The 18,734-nt window shown below is 36.5% G+C and overlaps 1 protein-coding gene across 6 annotated transcripts in view; it reads right to left on the bottom strand.

The window, feature by feature from the left end:
- eefsec (eukaryotic elongation factor, selenocysteine-tRNA-specific) overlaps positions 1-18,734 on the bottom strand; it is a 103,153-nt gene that overhangs the window by 61,995 nt on the left and 22,424 nt on the right. For all 6 annotated transcript variants that reach the window (XM_062038135.1, XM_062038136.1, XM_062038138.1 and 3 more), the window contains 4 exons: positions 11,435-11,642; positions 11,259-11,355; positions 8,155-8,319; positions 5,587-6,210 (listed from right to left, as the gene is read on the bottom strand). In XM_062038135.1, coding sequence (XP_061894119.1) covers positions 5,587-6,210; positions 8,155-8,319; positions 11,259-11,355; positions 11,435-11,642 — 1,094 coding nt within the window. The remainder of the gene's footprint in view (positions 1-5,586; positions 6,211-8,154; positions 8,320-11,258; positions 11,356-11,434; positions 11,643-18,734) is intronic.

Raw genomic sequence — 18,734 nt, 5'->3', positions numbered from 1 at the left:
GGGCTGCAACAACTAATCGATTAAAATCGATTATAAAAATAGTTGGCGATTAATTTAGTCATCGATTCGTTGGATTTATGTAGCATAGGCTACTTTTTATTATAAACCTTTATTTATAAACTGCAACATTTACAAACACCTGAGAAACAATAATCAAAATAAGTATGGTGCCAGTATGCTGTTTTTTTCCAATAAAATACTGGAAAAGATAGAAATGTAGTTTGTCTCTTTTATCCGATTATTAATCGATCAATCGAAGTAATAATCGACAGATTAATCGATTATCAAATTAGTTGTTAGTTGCAGCCCTAATTAGATTCTGCAACTAGTGTTTGGATCCCACTGTACGCCATATCTGAAGAGCATGGGGGTAAAAAAGGATTTCACTGTGGTGTACTCTGCATGTGACGAATAAAACTTGAAACTTGAACTTGAATGAATTCAATTAGAGGTGTGAAAATGAGGACAGCTCACCCTGTGTCACTCGCCCTCATCGCCCCTCCCACCCCGGCCGCATTCTTCCAGTCTTGCCGCCTGGCTGTCTCTCATTCCTCTTACACATTTTATGCTATATTTGTTTGTATTCCTTGCTTATCATCCATCACTAAGTCGATCTAACCCGCCACTAATCTGATAACAGGAGGGCACCGCTCTGTCTCCAAGCCTCCTCCACCGCCGCCACGAGCTCTCCTCTTCTTTTTTTTGTTGTTGCCTAACCCTCATTCAGTCTTGAACATTTGACCCGGACATCCCTTAAGCGTGACTGATGCGCTGATAAAATGGAAAAAACAAACAACAAAAAGAAACCATACGAGTGGCTATAGACGTCCGACAGACCATAGGAATAGCGACTGGATGTGGCCGTCCTATCTCAACAATGTCAGTAATGTGACTCGACGCACAAACGCACGCACACACACACACACACACACACACACAAACGTGCTTCACGTGCGGGCCGTAACCGGCAAATGTCACGTGACGTGACCGACCTCATGCACGCGCTGTTTCACTTGAGAGATGACAACTGGAGCCGTCAACACCTTGGAGGTGCAAACGGCAGGAAACCTGTTGCACACTTGACCCCCCGACCTGTACATGACCTCGTCAACACGCCTAACGAGATGTGCTGCTTCTTTCTAATGTTGTATACTGTAGATATGTATTACATTATGTACAGTTATATTTACACTGAATACAGAGAGTAACGAGTTCACAAGTATTCTTGCAAAGTACGTCAACCTTTGTATCACAAATGTCATACTGAATGTTACTATTATTATTTTCATTTTCTAATTAAATATTGTTGTTTTACTATACAACCAGACTGCAGGGACCCCCTGTACTTTTTTTGTACAACTGGGATGACACATGGCACTTTAAAGTGGTAAATGACACAATCAAATCTTTCTAATAGCAATTTGGAACCTTTTTTTATTTTTTATTATGGCACTAAAAGTAGAGATGTCCGATAATATCGGCCTGCCGATATTATGGGCCGATAAATGCTTTAAAATGTAATATTGGAAATTATCGGTATCGTTTTTTTTAAATTATCGGTATCGGTTTTTTCTTGTTTTTATTTTTTATTTTTTATCAAATCAACATAAAAAACATAAGATACACTTACAATTAGTGCACCAACCCAAAAAATCTCCCTCCTCCTTTTACACTCATTCACACAAAAGGGTTGTTTCTTTCTGTTATTAATATTCTGGTTCCTACATAATATATTAGACTAGACTTAGAGACTTTGGGGCGGTATAGCTCGGTTGGTAGAGTGGCCGTGCCATCAACCTGAGGGTTGCAGGTTCGATCCCCGCTTCCGCCATCCTAGTCACTGCCGTTGTGTCCTTGGGCAAGACACTTTACCCACCTGCTCCCAGTGCCACCCACACTGGTTTAAATGTAACTTAGATATTGGGTTTTCACTATGTAAAGCGCTTTGAGTCACTAGAGAAAAGCGCTATATAAATATAATTCACTTCACTTCACTTCACTTAGACTTAGACTTTTGTTTTATTGTCATTCAAATTTGAACTTTACAGCACAGATAAGAATGAAATTTAGTTACATAAGCTCATGGTATATATCAATATATATCAATACAGTCTGCAAGGGATACAGTCTGTAAGCCCACATGATTGTGCGTGATGCTGGTCCACTAATAGTACTAATCTTTAACAGTTAATTTGACTCATTTTCATTCATTACTAGTTTCTATGTAACTGTTTTATATTGTTTTACTTTCTTTTTTATTCAAGAAAATGTTTTTAATTTATTTATCTTATTTTATTAATTTTTTTAAGAAGGACCTTATCTTCACCATATCTGATTGTCCAAATTAGGCATAATAATGTGTTAATTCCACGACTGTATATATCGGTATCGGTTGATATCGGTATCGGTAATTAAGAGTTGGACAATATCGGAATATCGGATATCGGCAAAAAGCCATTATTGGACATCCCTAACTAAAAGGATTTATTAGGGGTTCTGATAATTTTTTAATATTATGCAAGATATTTTTTAATTATGTAAACAAATATGATAAAAAATATATTATAAAACATTATGCATTTATTACATTTTATTGTAAACATTTAAAAATGTATTAAATATTTTTTGGTTTTTTTGAAAAAAAATTTTAAGTATCGGCAAAATGTATCTTTTATTTTATTCTTTTAATTAATTGCAAAATAATGTCCTCGCCATTGTTACAGAATGAAAAATCATCCAGTTATAAACATAATAGTGCTTACGACTGAGTATCTAGCCGATAGAAAAGCGCTATATAAATATAATCCATTATAATTATTATTAATATAGGCTTTTTGTACATTGAATGAAAACACAAATGTCCTCTGCAGTGGACATTTGTGTCTCGCATAACAGGGCATTTTCTTCCTTGAAATGCGTATCTCAAACAAATGTCCACTGCATAGGACATAATTTTTAAATATTATGCAAGATATTTCTTAATTATGTAAACAAATATTATAAAAAATATGTTATAAAACATTATATATTTATTACATTTTATTGTAAACATTTAAAAATGTATTAAATATTTTTTGATTTTTTTGAAAACATTTTTTAAGTATCGGCAAAATGCATCTTTTATTTTATTTTTTCAATTAATTGCAAAATAATGTCCTCGCCATTGTTACAGAATGTAAAATCATGCAGTTATAAACGTAATAGTGCTTAGGACTGAGTATCTAGTCGATAGAAAAGCGCTATTTAAATCTAATCCATTATAATTATTATTAATATAGGCTTTTTGTACATTGTATGAAAACACAAATGTCCTCTGCAGTGGACATTTGTGTCTCACATAACAGGGCATTTTCTTCCTTGAAATGTGTATCTCAAACAAATGTCCACTGCAAAGGACGCTGCTTCTTAGGAGGTTTAGAGTGCTGTGCAAACTTTGTGCAAACAATCTTAGGCAACTATGACTTTAAAAAGTGGTTTGTTTGTGCATCAGTTTGTTAATTTATTTTTTACATTTTGATCCCAACAACCAGAAATACTCTCCATCTATACAATTTTAACAAAACAAAAAAAAAAGAAAACAACATGATTGTGTCCAAAAGTAATAATTATAACAGAATACATGACCTTATTTAACAAAATTAATTTAGTGTATATTATATTGTAGTATATTTCATATATAATTACACGCGTGAATACTCAAAATACACAAATAAACACATTATTTCATCAAATGTAGTTTATATGCATAAAATATACCCTTAACATATTTGTTTTCTTCTCCTCCACTATCACACATATGTATTTATTGATTTATCTCTATATTTATTATTGATATATAATTAGCAGGCTACTTCCTGGTTCAGAGAGGATAACACGCAGATGGCCGCTGCGATTATAATTAAAGATCCAGATCCAGACCATAAAGTAGTGGCTTGTGCCACGGCGCTACAAAATCATTTGAGGAGTTCTTGCAAAATCCGACTACAGACTTTTACGCTTTGAGTCAGCGAGTGGGAACTGTTGAGTCAGATGCGATGCGGGGAACAATCACCTGAACTCCGAGCCATGTGGGTATACCTGTGCCGCTCAGGTGTGTCCAAACAGCGCCAGTCTCTGACAGCTAGACGGACCGAGTGGCGTCAGGCGGCCACCCACACACACACACTTCTGTGTCACAGCATACGTTCTAAGGAGTACACGCACGCACACACACACACACACACACACACACACACACACACACACACACACACACACACACACACACACACACACACACACACACTCTTGTATGTGTTACCTTCTTGAGACCTCCGAATAATGCCTACCTCTTTAGGACCAGCCTTTCTAGATATATAAAGATGTGTATTTACAACATTAATAATATATACATACTATGCAAATATAAAAAAGCTTGTTGTGAAAAATGAGTTGGAATTTCACAAGAAAAAGGTCACAGTTTCACAAGAAAAACTTAGAATTTTGGCAGTATTATAATAAAAGTCATCATTTTACTCAACGCAAGTGAAAGTTTTACAAGAGAAACTGAACATTCGTGCAATATTATGATAAAAGTTGGAATTTTATTCTATAACAGTCGCAATTTTACAAGAAAAGCTTAAAATGTTGGCAATTTTATTAAAAGAGTACTAACTTTACTCGAAAAAAGTTGCAGTTTTATAAGAAAACTTAAACATTTTGGCACTATTATAATAATCATCGGAATTTTGCTTGGCAAAATGATGACAAAAGTCACAATTTTACTCCAAAAATGTCACTATTTTACCAGAACAACAAAAAAAATTGGCAATATTGTGATAAAAGTCAGAATTTTATATGAGAAATGTCACCATTTTGCATTAAAAAGTAATAATTTTACATAAAAAAGTAATAATTTTACGAGAAAATATTGCAATATTACAGAAGTAGAAAAAATATGAGAAATTGTTCCCGATTTTATAAGAAAAAAGTCGACACATTGTGAGAAAAAGACTGCTTTTAGTTCTTTTTTTTTCCTCTTTTTTTTTGTAATTGGTTATTAATCTACATTATTTACTTCAAGTTATGTCTCTATATACATTTTTATTTATTTAAAATGTTTTTTATTTTGGCCAAAGGGGGCGCATTACAATTTCTTACACACACTTGTTATTTCATATGTTGACCAGAGGGGGAGCACTTTTAAAAGTGACACACAGTCAGTTAAAAAAAATCCCTCCTTCTTAGGACCACCCTCATTTTGATAGATTTCACCACCAGGGGTGCAAATGAGACATTCTCTATTAGATGCAATGGTTTTCTGTATTGGGACCATGATTTATGTCATCACTTGTTCACACCTCCTCATATGGAAGCTACTTTTCCATGTTGATGTCTCAAGAAGGGTAGGAATACGAGAACACACACACACACGCGCGCAGACACAGACACGTCTCTAAGGCCGCTCACCAGTCCACGCTTGTTTGTGTGTACGTGTGTGTTTGTGAACACACAATGGGTGCTTTATCTCCGCCAGCGGCGATGAGAAACGTCGAAATAAGCGAGACTGAGCAGGAGGACAAAAGAAGGCCTTTGAGGACCACTCACCCGCTCCACTTGTCCCTCCTTGTGTTTGGTCTTGTAGATGAGCAGGCCAGGCAGGCTGCTCTCAGCGTAGCATTTATCTTCAAAGGCGTGCAGCAGACGTCCTTGGAAGGCCAAGCGGCAAGCGTTCGCATGGATGTCGCTGTCCAGCTTGGAGCCAATCACCAGGCAGAGTAAGGGGCACGTAACCGGACGCTCAAACTCCAGCAAGGCCCACTGCTCCGGATCGGGCGCCGGACTAGGCTCTCCCTGGCCGGCGATGTAGTCTTCCTGGTAGAGGTACTCCCTGTCGAAGGAGAAGGCCGTTTCCAGCGAGCACGGCTGTAGGTCGGGTGTGTCCGGACAACGCTCGGGGAGGCCGAAGAAGGTCACCCTTGCCATGACGGTCTCGTGTCCCACGGTGATGTGGAATTTGGCCCGCGTGCAGAGCGAGCCCTTGAAGTAGCCGATCTTTCTGGCCGAGATGACGGCGGCGTAGAGGGTGCGCAGGGAGCCTGGGGTGCACACGACGCCCCGCTCCAGCAGCTTGGGGTCAAACTGGGTCACGCACACACCCACGCGGTCTCCCTGCATGGCCCCAGAGACCGGCTTCCGAAACATCTGTATCGACTTTACCTTCTTGCTCACCTGATGAGAGAAGGACACAAAACAACACAACTGAAGCATGAAAACACATTGAATAACGAAACAATACACATTTCACGAAGGGACTTTAATCAAGATTTAACTAAGAAAGTGGCAGACATTATTATTTAAATGAGTAAATAAAAATACATATAGTCCATTAACTAAATTAATGTAACTGTGATGATGGTAATGACTAAAAAAAATCATCAGCATCATCCCAAACATATTTCATACAAACTAAATACAATTTTATAAATGGACTTTGATCAAGATTTAACAAAAAAAGTGGAAACGTATTATTTATTTATTTAATTGAATAAATAAAACAATAGCCTATTTATTAAATGTAAATAATATATAAATAATGGTAATGATTAAAGAATAATAATGATTATTTTAAACATACTAAATACAAACTAAATAAATATTTATAGTCCATTAATTAAAATACTGTAAATATTTAAATTATTTAATATAATAAATAATGGTAATGTTAAATAATAAATATAATAATATTAATAATGATGATTATCTCAAACATATTTGATACAAACTAAACACCATGTTGAGAATGGAGTTTAATCAAGATTTAACTAGAGAAGGGGAAATATTTATTTAAAACATAATTAATATAATAAATAATGGTAATGATTAAATATTAATAATAATAATAATAATAATAATGGTAATAATGATGATTTTTATCTCAAACATATTCAACACTAAATAAATATAATCTTATGTATGGACTTTAAAAAATATTTAACTAAGAAAGGGGCAGAATTTATCAATAAAAAAATATTTTAATGAATAACTACAAATAAAAATAATCACATTTTTGATCTCTCTCGTAGTTGTTACGTTTTTCTTTGTTTCTTGCAATGAAAAAAGAGAGCACAGCACCGAATCAAATTCCTGGTGTGGTGAACATACTTTTTCCAATAAAATTGATTCTGATAAATCTTAAAAACAACATATAATCCATTAATTAAATAATATAAATAATATATAAATAGTAAATATAATAAATAATGATAATAATGATCATCTCAAACATATTCAAAATGAACTCAATACAATTTTAAGAATGACTTTTTTCTTTTACATAAATATAATAAAATATACTGAATTAATCAAATCAATATGATTAATATAGAACTGAATAATATATTATAAATTATAATAATAATGTTTGTAAAATGATCAAATATGTGGGGAAAAAGACACAACAGAGCAGCAGTTATGACTTCTGCACATCAGCATGACAAAAATTAAGAAACTTTTTTTCTCCCAAACCTGCTTTGCTAATTTCAGTGAAAGGCTAAACTAATTTTTGCTTTGAGAAAGTAAACATAGTCTGGGGCGAGGTGAGCAGAACACGTTCCAGAAAATCTGATGTTCGGGAAGTAGGTGAGGCCCCACATGTATTCTGTTTTCTGAAAAATACCAGTAAAGAAACCGGGTACTCTTCTTGCATATTACTGTATTATATAGCTTGTACTGCATTAATATTGGCACTGATGTATTTAAGTTCTCTACATACACTCAAAAAGGGTCAAAATGAAAACAAACCTATCACAATCAAAGAAACATCTGGGAAAATATATCTGACAGATTGACTATCATCAATCATTGCATCATCAGTAGCAACAGCTCTGAGTTACTTATAAATAAAAATAACTTTTAATTTGCTGCCACCATGAGGTGAAAATGACAACTGTTTGGTTCACCTTTGAGGTTGCATGTACAGTACTCCTAGTTCTATTTTGCCAGCTGCCTCCTTCCACTCATCCTATCACAACCAGGCAAATGACTAAAAATACTCAAATATTCAAGCTTCAACTTACAGTGATGAGAAAATAAGCAAAACCGCTCCAAACACAAGTAAGTAATATTGAAAGTGGTTAGTGTTTAGTGAGTAAATAAACGTTCAAAGTTGCCTACTTTTAGAGCTGGGATTTCCACAGTGTCGTTGATGGCCAGCGACCCCTGCAGGATGGTCCCGGTCATGATGGTTCCTTGGCCACGGATGGAGAAGCAGTGGTCCACGGCCATCAGCAGGTCGCCTCCAGGGTCTCTTTGTGGGAGATATGTTTGCTCTTTTAATAGCTGGGATGAAGCAGAAGATAAACATGTCAAATTAAAAATAAAAAAAAGACTTAAATGACACTTGCTTGGACTAATAGAGGTTTCATTTTGGAACATTTTTCAACAAAGATTTGGAGGCTTTAAAGTCGTCTACAAGTACTTGTCCAATGGAAAAAGCTTTAAGTTATATGTCGTGCCTTCGATTAATGGTTTATTGGGTTTAACCAGTAGAAATTGCTCAAATCCGAGCTGCATGGAGTGCCCGGGACTTTAAATGCACGCACAATAAATCAATAAGGCGCATATGCATGGAGACTATAAAGTGTGTCTTCATTCGATTACTCGATTAACGGAACCAACTAATGAATAGATTAGTAAAATAACGAGTACATACTGTTCAATGCCGCAACATTAAGGGGTGTTGGCTACATGAGCATACCTGCTTTTACCGTATCAACCCTTGTGGATCCAGAGGAACTCTGGCACTGGCCTTTTAGCTTTACCAAATACCAGAAGAAAGACCCACGGTGAGGCGGCATTTAGCCACTATGGCCCCCACCTGTGGAACAGCTTGCCAGAGAGCCTCAGGACTGGAGAGAATATTGAACTTTATTCAAAAAGGGCTAAAGACACACCTTTTTAAATCAGGCTTTTCACTAATCATCTGTTGTTTTATCATTTTATTGTGTCTTTTTTTTTATCATCATTTTTTATCATATTTTTTATAGCATAATTATCATATTTCAATTATTATTCTCTGAATTGTATGATTTTTTTATCATCATTTTTTATCATATTTTTTATAGCATAATTATCATATTTCAATTATTATTCTCTGAATTGTATGATTTTTTTATCATCATTTTTTATCATATTTTTTATAGCATAATTATCATATTTCAATTATTATTCTCTGAATTGTATGTTTATTAACCTATTAATGTATTATATATATACGTTTTGTTTTTTACATATATTTTGTTTAATACTAATATATATATATATTTTTTGTTTAATACTAATATATATATATATATATATATATATATATATATATATATATATATATATATATATATATATATATATATATATATATATATATATATATATATTTATATTTATATTTATAACAAAATAATAGAATGGAAAATGACACAATATGTTACTGCATATGTCATCAGACAGATTTGAAACTTTTGTAACCCATTTGCTTACTTACTAAGTTTTCTGGTATGTTTACTAAATTATTTACTGCCAAAATCATTATTTGATGGCAATAAAAAAAATATATAGTTTAATGTATCGGAAGATTTTCTGTTAAAATAAAGCCAATAATGCCATTTTTGTGGTCCCCTTGATTTACAAAAGTATCGGAAAGTATCAAAATAAATGTTGGTACCGGTACCAAAATATTGGAATCAGGACAACCCTACATTACACCCATGTTCATGCCAGGTTAGCACATTTGCTATAGCTCACTGATAGACACTTGGCAGAGCTTCAGACTTCATCTTAAGATGTGTAGCGAAGCCTCTTCTTTCTTTTTCTTTTTTTTACACACACCTGTCCAACTTTAAGACTCATGCCAACACCCACGTTTTTAATCTAGCTTTTAACATTTCATCCTTTTACTTTATTCAAAGCTTTGTTTTTTTCTGTTTTAAGTGAATGACTACTTTCTGTATGTATTTTTGTTTGTTTGTATTCTATTAATTCTACTTTCATTACTTATTGTAAAGTGTCTTTGAGTTATTAGGAAAGTACTTCTAAAGGAAATGTTTTATTATTATTGTTATTATTTCAAGTGGTGGGCATACACTAGAGATGTCCGATAATGGCTTTTTTGCCAATATCCGATATTCCGATATTGTCCAACTCAAAATTACCGATTCCGATATCAACCGATACCGATACATACAGTCGTGGAATGAACACATTATTATGCCTAATTTTGTTGTGATGCCCCGCTGGATGCATTAAACAATGTAACAAGTTTTTCCAAAATAAATCAACTCAAGTTATGGAAAAAAATGCCAACATGGCACTGCCATATTTATTATTGAAGTCACAAAGTGCATTATTTTTTTTAACATTCCTCAAAACAGCAGCTTGGAATTTGGGACATGCTCTCCCTGAGAGAGCATGGGGAGGTTGAGGTGGGGAGTGTAGGGGGTAGCGGGGGTGTATACTGTAGCGTCCCGGAAGAGTTAGTGCTGCAAGGGGTTCTGGGTATTTGTTCTGTTGTGTTTATGTTGTGTTGTGTTACGGTGCGGATGTTCTCCCAAAATGTGTTTGTCATTCTTGTTTGGTGTGGGTTCACAGTGTGGCGCATATTTGTAACAGTGTTAAAGTTGTTTATACGGCCCTCAGTGTGACCTGTATGGCTGTTGACCAAGTATGCCTTGCATTCATTTGTGTGAAAAGCCGTAGGTATTATGTGACTGGGCTGGCATGCAAAGGCAGAGCCTTTAAGGTTTATTGGTGCTCTATACTTCTCCCTACGTCCGTGTCATACATTTTACTTTTTGAAACCGATACCGATCATTTTGAAACCGATAATTTCTGATATTACATTTTAAAGCATTTATCGGCCGATAATATCGGCAGTCCGATATTATAGGACATCCGTAGTGTACACGGGGTGGGCTAATGGCGCAAACAAGTGAGGAAGATGATACATTTTCAGGTTTGGTGCTCATAAACAGGTTCTAGGAAGACATTATTGGACTGTCATGTTTGATAAGTGTTGCCTCACCTGGCTCCTCTGTACTCAGCCATGCATTCATGTGTGTTTAATGATGGGGCATTGTTTTTTGAGTCTGTTGAGCACTTTTAGTCACATTTGTTTTATGCATGAAAAGCACGCCATAAATTAAGTTTGATTTAATGCTGTCAAAATATCACTAAAAAGTCCACTTTAAATGAGTTGACAGGGCTTCAGTGAGGCATGTTTCTACCTCAATCAACTCTGACACCCCCTGCGGTTCCTCTGCATCAGGAGCTTCGGGGCCTCCAGGCTTGGCTGCCACTGCAATCACCGGACAGTCCTTAAATCTAAAGAAATAAAAAAAGATGTGGTAAAAGAAACTCCAGGGTTCTTTCTAATTGATAGATTGGCGTCCACAATGCACACCTGGTGTTCTCCAGGGTTTTGTGGAGTCTCTTGGTCATCCTCTCAATGGCAGTCTGCCTCTTGCTGGCTGGCAGAAGGTCTGTCTTGTTCAGCACGACCACCATGCGGGGACAGGTCAGCTGTCCAATCAGGAGACACTCGGCAGTCTGAGTCTGCACTCCTTTCACCACGTCCACCACCAGCATCATCAGGTCGATGATCTGGGCCCCTGGAAGAGCGGGACTGTGTGAGACGGCGACGGGTGACGTGGACGACAACGCGGAGAAGACGGAGACATCCAAGGAAAACAGCAAAGAGGGCTAGAGGGCTGAAACCGGAGCTGCCGCACGCTCGCTCGGCTTTCCTGACTTTGCTTTTCCTGCGCTCGCCGCTTTTCTCTGCTTCCACTTGGCTCCATCTCCTTCCTGTCATTTCCCCGTTTGGGACCACAGAGGGGAAGGGGGGTTAATAATATATACCCCAATCGCTACATTCTCCTTCCAAGCATAATGTCGAACATGTGCGCACCACTGAATCATGTTTGTAACATCTTCACTTACTGTACAACAATGCAGCTCATAAAATAACATCAAAATGATGAGGGAGCGAGAATGTATTCTTAATTCACAGAATACTTTATATATACACAATACAGGCCAAAAGTTTGGACACACCTTCTCATTCACATTTCTCTTTGGCCTGTGGGCTGGCAGGAACAGTATTAGCTCTGTGTTGAGGGTTCTGATGCTTTTTGGAGTATAAATATTTGGGGTTTTGGCACCAGCCGCTAGACCAGATTAGATCAATCTAAGTCTAAGAATAGATCTGACCAATTTAAGTCTATGAGCATGAACTGATGAAGCCTACTCGAATGAGAGGCGAAATGTCTTCTAAGACAAACCAAACAGTGCAGTAGCGATCGATTTAATGCCCTGAGATTACAAAGACCTGGATGAATGAGACAGTATTCATGTATCTTTCACACTTTAACAGAATGACCGCTTCACCACTCTGGAGGGGTTTTTGTCACAAAATGTTGGTAGTTAAACATCTTATTTGATTATGTCTTAAGTACTGTCAATATCTTTCATTTTGAAGAAACATTAAAGAAATTCAGGGGTTACTGCCTATGTGTCAAAGTCAAGGCCCGATGATCTATGGATGATATTTGATTGGGGAAATACATATCACAGCAACATAATGCCTTTGTTTCTTTCACAGAAAAGAGCAATTCGTATCAATTTTACAGTAGGATATAGAGACAACACATTAGGTCAGGATTATTAAAACTAAAAGACATTGTAGAATTGCATACTCTATTAGTGATGTTCAAAGCTAGAAATAAAGTTCTTCCGAAGGACTTGCAAAAGTTATTTGTGTTCACGTCTGAAGATGACAACCACAGAAGGCCGTATGATTTTAAAGGCCTACTGAAAGCCACTACTACCGACCACGCAGTCTGATAGTTTATATATCAATGATGAAATCTTAACATTGCAACACATGCCAATACGGCCGGGTTAATTTATAAAGTGACGTTTAAAATTTCCCGGGAAATATCCGGCTGAAACGTCGCGGTATGATGACGTATGCGCGTGACGAAGTCAATTTAACGGAAGTTATGGTACCCCGTAGAATCCTATACAAAAAGCTTTGTTTTCATTTCATAATTCCACAGTATTCTGGACATCTTTTGCAATTTGTTTAATGAACAATGAAGGCTGCAAAGAAGACAGTTGTAGGTGGGATTGGTGTATTAGCAACGGACTACAGCAACACAACCAGGAGGACTTTGTTGGAGAGCAGACGCGCTAGCCGGCGATCTCACCTTGACTTCCTACGTCTCCGGGCCGCCAAACGCATCGGGTGAAGTCCTTTGTCCTTCCGCCGATCGCTGGAACGCAGGTGAGCACGGGTGTTGATGAGCAGATGAGGGCTGGCTGGCGTAGGTGGAGAGCTAATGTTTTTAGCATAGCTCTGTGCGGTCCGGTTGCTAAGTTAGCTTCAATGGCGTCGTTAGCATAGCATTGCTAACCTTCGCCAGCCTGGAAAGCATTAACCGTGTATTTACATGTCCACGGTTTAATAGTATTGTTGATTTTCTATCTATCCTTCCAGTCAGGGGTTTATTTTTTTTGTTTCTATATGCAGTTAAAGCACGATGCTATCACGTTAGCTCGTAGCTAAAGCGTTTCGCTGATGTATTGTCGTGGAGATTAAAGGCACTGAATGTCCATTTCGCGTTCTCGACTCTCATTTTCAAGAGGATATAGTATCCGAGGTGGTTTAAAATACAAATCCGTGATCCACAATAGAAAAAGGAGAGAGTGTGGAATCCAATGAGCCAGCTTGTACCTAAGTTACGGTCAGAGCGGAAAAAAAAAAGTATTTCACTGCATTCTAGTCCGTCACTCTAACGTTCCTCGTCCACGAATCTTTCATCCTCGCTCAAATTAATGGGGTAATGGTCCGAATCGCTCTAGCTGCGTTGAAAACAATAGGAAAATAAGAGGGAGTGAACAACTGACTACGTCACGTTACTTCCGGTAGGGGCAAGGTTTTTTTTTTATCAGAGACCAAAAGTTGCGAACTTTATCGACGTTGTTCTATACTAAATCCTTTCAGCAAAAATATGGCAATATCGCAAAATGATCAAGTATAACACATAGAATGGATCTGCTATTCCCGTTTAAATAAAAAAATTGCATTTCAGTAGGCCTTTAAACATCCAAATTTGAAACAAATGTGCTTGTCTGTTGCTGCTGTGAAAGCATGGAATTCTCTAAACAAAGACTTAAAAAGTTGCAAGAATATCTTTGAATTTAAAAAGAGTTACAAAAAGAGACAACTGGAATTATACCAAACTGATTTTTGATTTTGATTGGACGTGTCATTTTGAAAATGCTTAAAAGAAAATTAAAAGTATGTTGGAGTTCGGGTGTTGGTGGAGGGAACAGTGGAAAAGTCATCTAAAGTAATTTGTGTTAAAAAGAGGGCAGATAAATATAAGAATAGTATTCTTCCATCTGCTCCTTTCTGATCATAGAAACGTATAAGAAACAAAAAAACAATGAAAGTGTCAACTGTATATGGCTGGTATATTCATGAAAGGAATAAAAAGAAATGATGATGATCAGTATTAGAACCGGCCCGCAGACCACAGCCGCCTGCTGCTGTTTTGTTCAATACTCTTATCAGTGTAATTTTCAAAAAAGGGGTCCCAGGGACCCCTTTCTGTCACAAAAATGGGGTTCCAAAGTAAATTTTTGGGCTCCCACTTTTTTGTAACCGTGTTGAAAACAAATGATAAATGTATGCATTATCTTGTTATCTCACATTCTATATTGTGTTTTGGAAAAAAGTTGTCATAAACATTACATAATTCATAACAAAAATAATACAAAAGAAAACACATTTTTTTGCATATGTAAATGTATTCAGTTATAAACGTTCATTCACTTTCTTCTTTCCTTCATGGATCTAAACTTTACCGCTGCCGGTATTTTTTTCTATATTTTTATTGTCATATTTTGAGAATGTGTTTGTTCTATTTTTGGACAAAGTAAGTCAAAGTAAACAATCTGAAGTTGTCTTTATTTTTTAGTTTTAATGCCATGATTTTAATAGTCCGCCCGCCTGTGCACAGATTTTCCTCCATGGGCCCCTTAGCTAAAATGAGTGGCTGGCACCCCCTACTGGAAGTATGCGGGAACAAGCCAGCAGGATGGAACGTACGAGTATTATGATTATTGCATGAGGACAATTACTACCATCATAGAATAATCACAGGTGGCTAACATTTTACACAAGTAAGAGTACTGTTACTTTACAGTAATGGGACTCGAGTAAAGAAGTATTCATCCAAACAATTACTTTAATAAAAGTATTCAGTGAAAAAACTACTGTGTAACTTCTAAATTGTTCAGGAGCTATTTTTAATGGTACTTGCACTAAAACCGTGTGTGTGTGTGTGTGTGTGTGTGTGTGTGTGTGTGTGTGTGTGTGTGTGTGTGTGTGTGTGTGTGTGTGTGTGTGTGTGTGAGTGAGTGAGTAAGTGAGTGAGTGAGTGAGTGAGTCTACTACTACAGGATGAACTACAAAATATGCACATTTTACATTTACTTATATTATAAATGGGCTCATGATACCGTAGCGCCACTAAAACATCCAAAACATCTACAACTTAGCACATGTTTTTTGTAGTTTGTAGTTTAGTTCTTATAGGTTGAAATGTGAACATTTTTACTGACACGCGTGATGACCTAAATGTCCTTTTCATATTTTGCAAGTAAACATGAACAAGTTATGACGTGTCACTATTTACAGTGTGTAAGTGTGGTCATGTGACTGCCAGGCTTCGCTTGATTGGTGAAATTGAGTTAAAGGTCACTAGTGGCCAGTGTTGGGACTAACGGTAAATAGTAATCTAAAGCGTTATTTTTTATATTCAGTAACTCAGTTACCGTTACTACATGATGCGTTACTGCGTTATTTTACATAATTTTTTATGTAGTATCGGCTAGAAACCGAGAAGATCTGATTGTGTTTTAATGCAGCGCTGCGGAAGAGGCGACAAGAAAGAGGCTGTCTGTGTGTATGTGTGTGTGTGCGTGGGAGGGGGCGTGTCTGTGTTTACTAACAAGACATCATGGCGAAGACCGAAGCCGAGTTTCTTAACACGGAGATATTCTCAATACTTTTCTTTTGTCGACCACAAAGAAAAGAACATTTTAGTTGAATGTAAGTTGTGTCTTGGATCAAAGATCCTATCCTAGCAATTCAAATCTGCTGAAACAGCTACAAAAGCAACATGCTTCGACGAAGCTAGTAAAGAGAGACACACTTCACATGCTAAGCAACAGCGGCTGGATTTTAACGAGGCACCGTGCACTGAAGGTACACACACTCTGTCAATTCTCGTATATACTGTTGCGCTTTCATTCTAGACTTCTAGAGTGTTTGATTATCACATCACTCTAAATGTTAGACTATAGAGTTCACAAACATAAAGAGGGATGCTAGTGGGCCAGGCCAATCTTTCCTTATTTTTAAACTAAAACTGGGGAAATGTGTAGAGTGTTCTGGGCTTCAGACATGATTTTATTTCAGAATTCCTTGAGATAAAAAAACGCCTGGTTAGGCTTTGTGGATGTAGTGTGTGCCTTCCCTGGTTTACAGCTATGTTGTTACTATGCTGTTTGTTACTTATGTATGTTATGTTGCAGCTATTTAAAATCGTTTTGTCAATTTGTTCTGGCCTAAACAAATCGGCCCTTTGAAACATATCTTTGTCTTTGTGTGTTGTATGTAGACCACATTGCTTAGCAGAGTTCAGTGATGCAAATGCATTGTATTATTAAGATTAAGATTGTATTATTCTCCAGTGCAATAACAGTACTGAAATGAAGGCTAAAGGGGCATTAAATGGGGCCTTAAAAAAAATTTAAAAATATATATACAAGTAACTAAATACTTACTTTTCACAGTAACACATTACTTTTTGGTTTAAGTAACTGACTTAGTAACTTAGTTACTTTTGAAATAAAGTAACTAGTAACTGTAACTAGTTACTGGTTTTCAGTAATTAACCCAACACTGCTAGTGGCTACGTTGGATTGGTGAAACAGTCATGTGACCGTTCCCGCTGGAAGAAGACTCTCAAACCAGCCAAAATAATTTCTCTGCAAGCAATAATTAATAGGTTATAATTAAATATAATGTTAATATGTTTAAATGTAGCAATCGGAATGTAACTATGTAATGGAGTAAAAGTAGTGTTTCTCCTTCACAAAAATACTTTTTAATTTAAAGTAAAAAGTATGATAACAATAAACTTCAGCCAAAAAGTTACTTGATTTTTTTTTCCTACATTTAAAACACTCCCTTGTGGTCTACATAACATGTAATGCTGGTTCTCTGGTCAAAATGTTGCAGTCTTCAAGCCACATTTTGATGCATCGTTTAGTGGGCGCTCTTATTCACGTGCCTCCACTTACATGTTGTAGTTGTTTGTGCTTCCATAGCGAGTCTACCGACAGATCTACGTTAGAACTATACGCTACTTTGTATTAAAAATGGCAACAACGGAGGAGGCATGTGCATGTACGAGCCAGTCTGCCCCACAACAAGAGGATAGAGAAAAAGAAGGAGCTTATTGACTACATCACGCAAAGCACTTTGGGTAAAATTCTCCCGCTGACGTCACAATTGGGAAAAATGTCACAAATTCGGCAAATTCTAAACGGCCTGTTTGGACTTAGGAAGGCAAGATTATTTTATGAATATCTCCGCCATGTCTCCATGGTTTGATTTCACATTTTCGGGACTTATGCTGATCCCAAATACACAAAAACCGGTACCGATAGCTGAGAAAAGTTGGATTTGCGTAATAGATCCTCTTTAAGGATCAAATCAAATATTTGGGCATAATCATAGACTATCAGCTGAATTTTTAAAAGTCACATTAAGAAAATGTGTAAAACCCTGAAGGCAAACCTAGGCTGTTTTAAGATTATAAGAAACTGCTTAACTCTTAGCTGTGCTTTTACTTTTACGAATGCAATGATTCTTTCACACATATCTTATGGCTTAACTACATGGTCCCAGGCACACCAATCATCAATCAAGACCATTGAGTGTCTTTATAATCGCGCCTTGAAAGTCCTAGACAAGAAGAGTATACGATATCATCATTGCCAAATTTGAACCAAATACAATATTTTAAGTTTTACCAATTTTATTTTGTTATACACTGTCAAACTGGTTTTTAAATGCTTGGATAACTCTGCAAGACCATTACAAGACAGCAAAGTGGTACCAGATCTATCACCCGAGCAATGTCAAAAGGCAACTGTTGCGTTCCATTCCGTAGAACAGGGGTCACCAACGCGGTCCCCGCGGGCACCAGGTAGCCCGTAAGGACCAGATGAGTAGCCCTCTGGCCTGTTCTAAAAATAGCTCAAATAGCAGCACTTACCAGTGAGCTGCCTCTATTTTTTAAATTTTATTTATTTACTAGCAAGCTGGTCTCGCTTTGCCCGACATTTTTAATTCTAAGAGAGACAAAACTCAAATAGAATTTGAAAATCCAAGAAATTATTTTAAAGACTTGGTCTTCACTTGTTTAAATAAATTCATTAATTGTTTTACTTTGCTTCTTATAACTTTCAGAAAGACAATTTTAAAGAAAAAATACAACCTTAAAAATGATTTTAGGATTTTTAAACACATATACCTTTTTACCTTTTAAATTCCTTCCTCTTCTTTCCTGACAATTTAAACCAATGTTCAAGTAAATGTATTTTTTTTATTGTAAAGAATA

The sequence above is a fragment of the Entelurus aequoreus genome, linkage group LG26 (assembly GCF_033978785.1).
Source record: "Entelurus aequoreus isolate RoL-2023_Sb linkage group LG26, RoL_Eaeq_v1.1, whole genome shotgun sequence".
Classification (NCBI taxonomy): domain Eukaryota; kingdom Metazoa; phylum Chordata; class Actinopteri; order Syngnathiformes; family Syngnathidae; genus Entelurus; species Entelurus aequoreus.
This window is presented reverse-complemented; position numbering and strand designations above follow the sequence as displayed.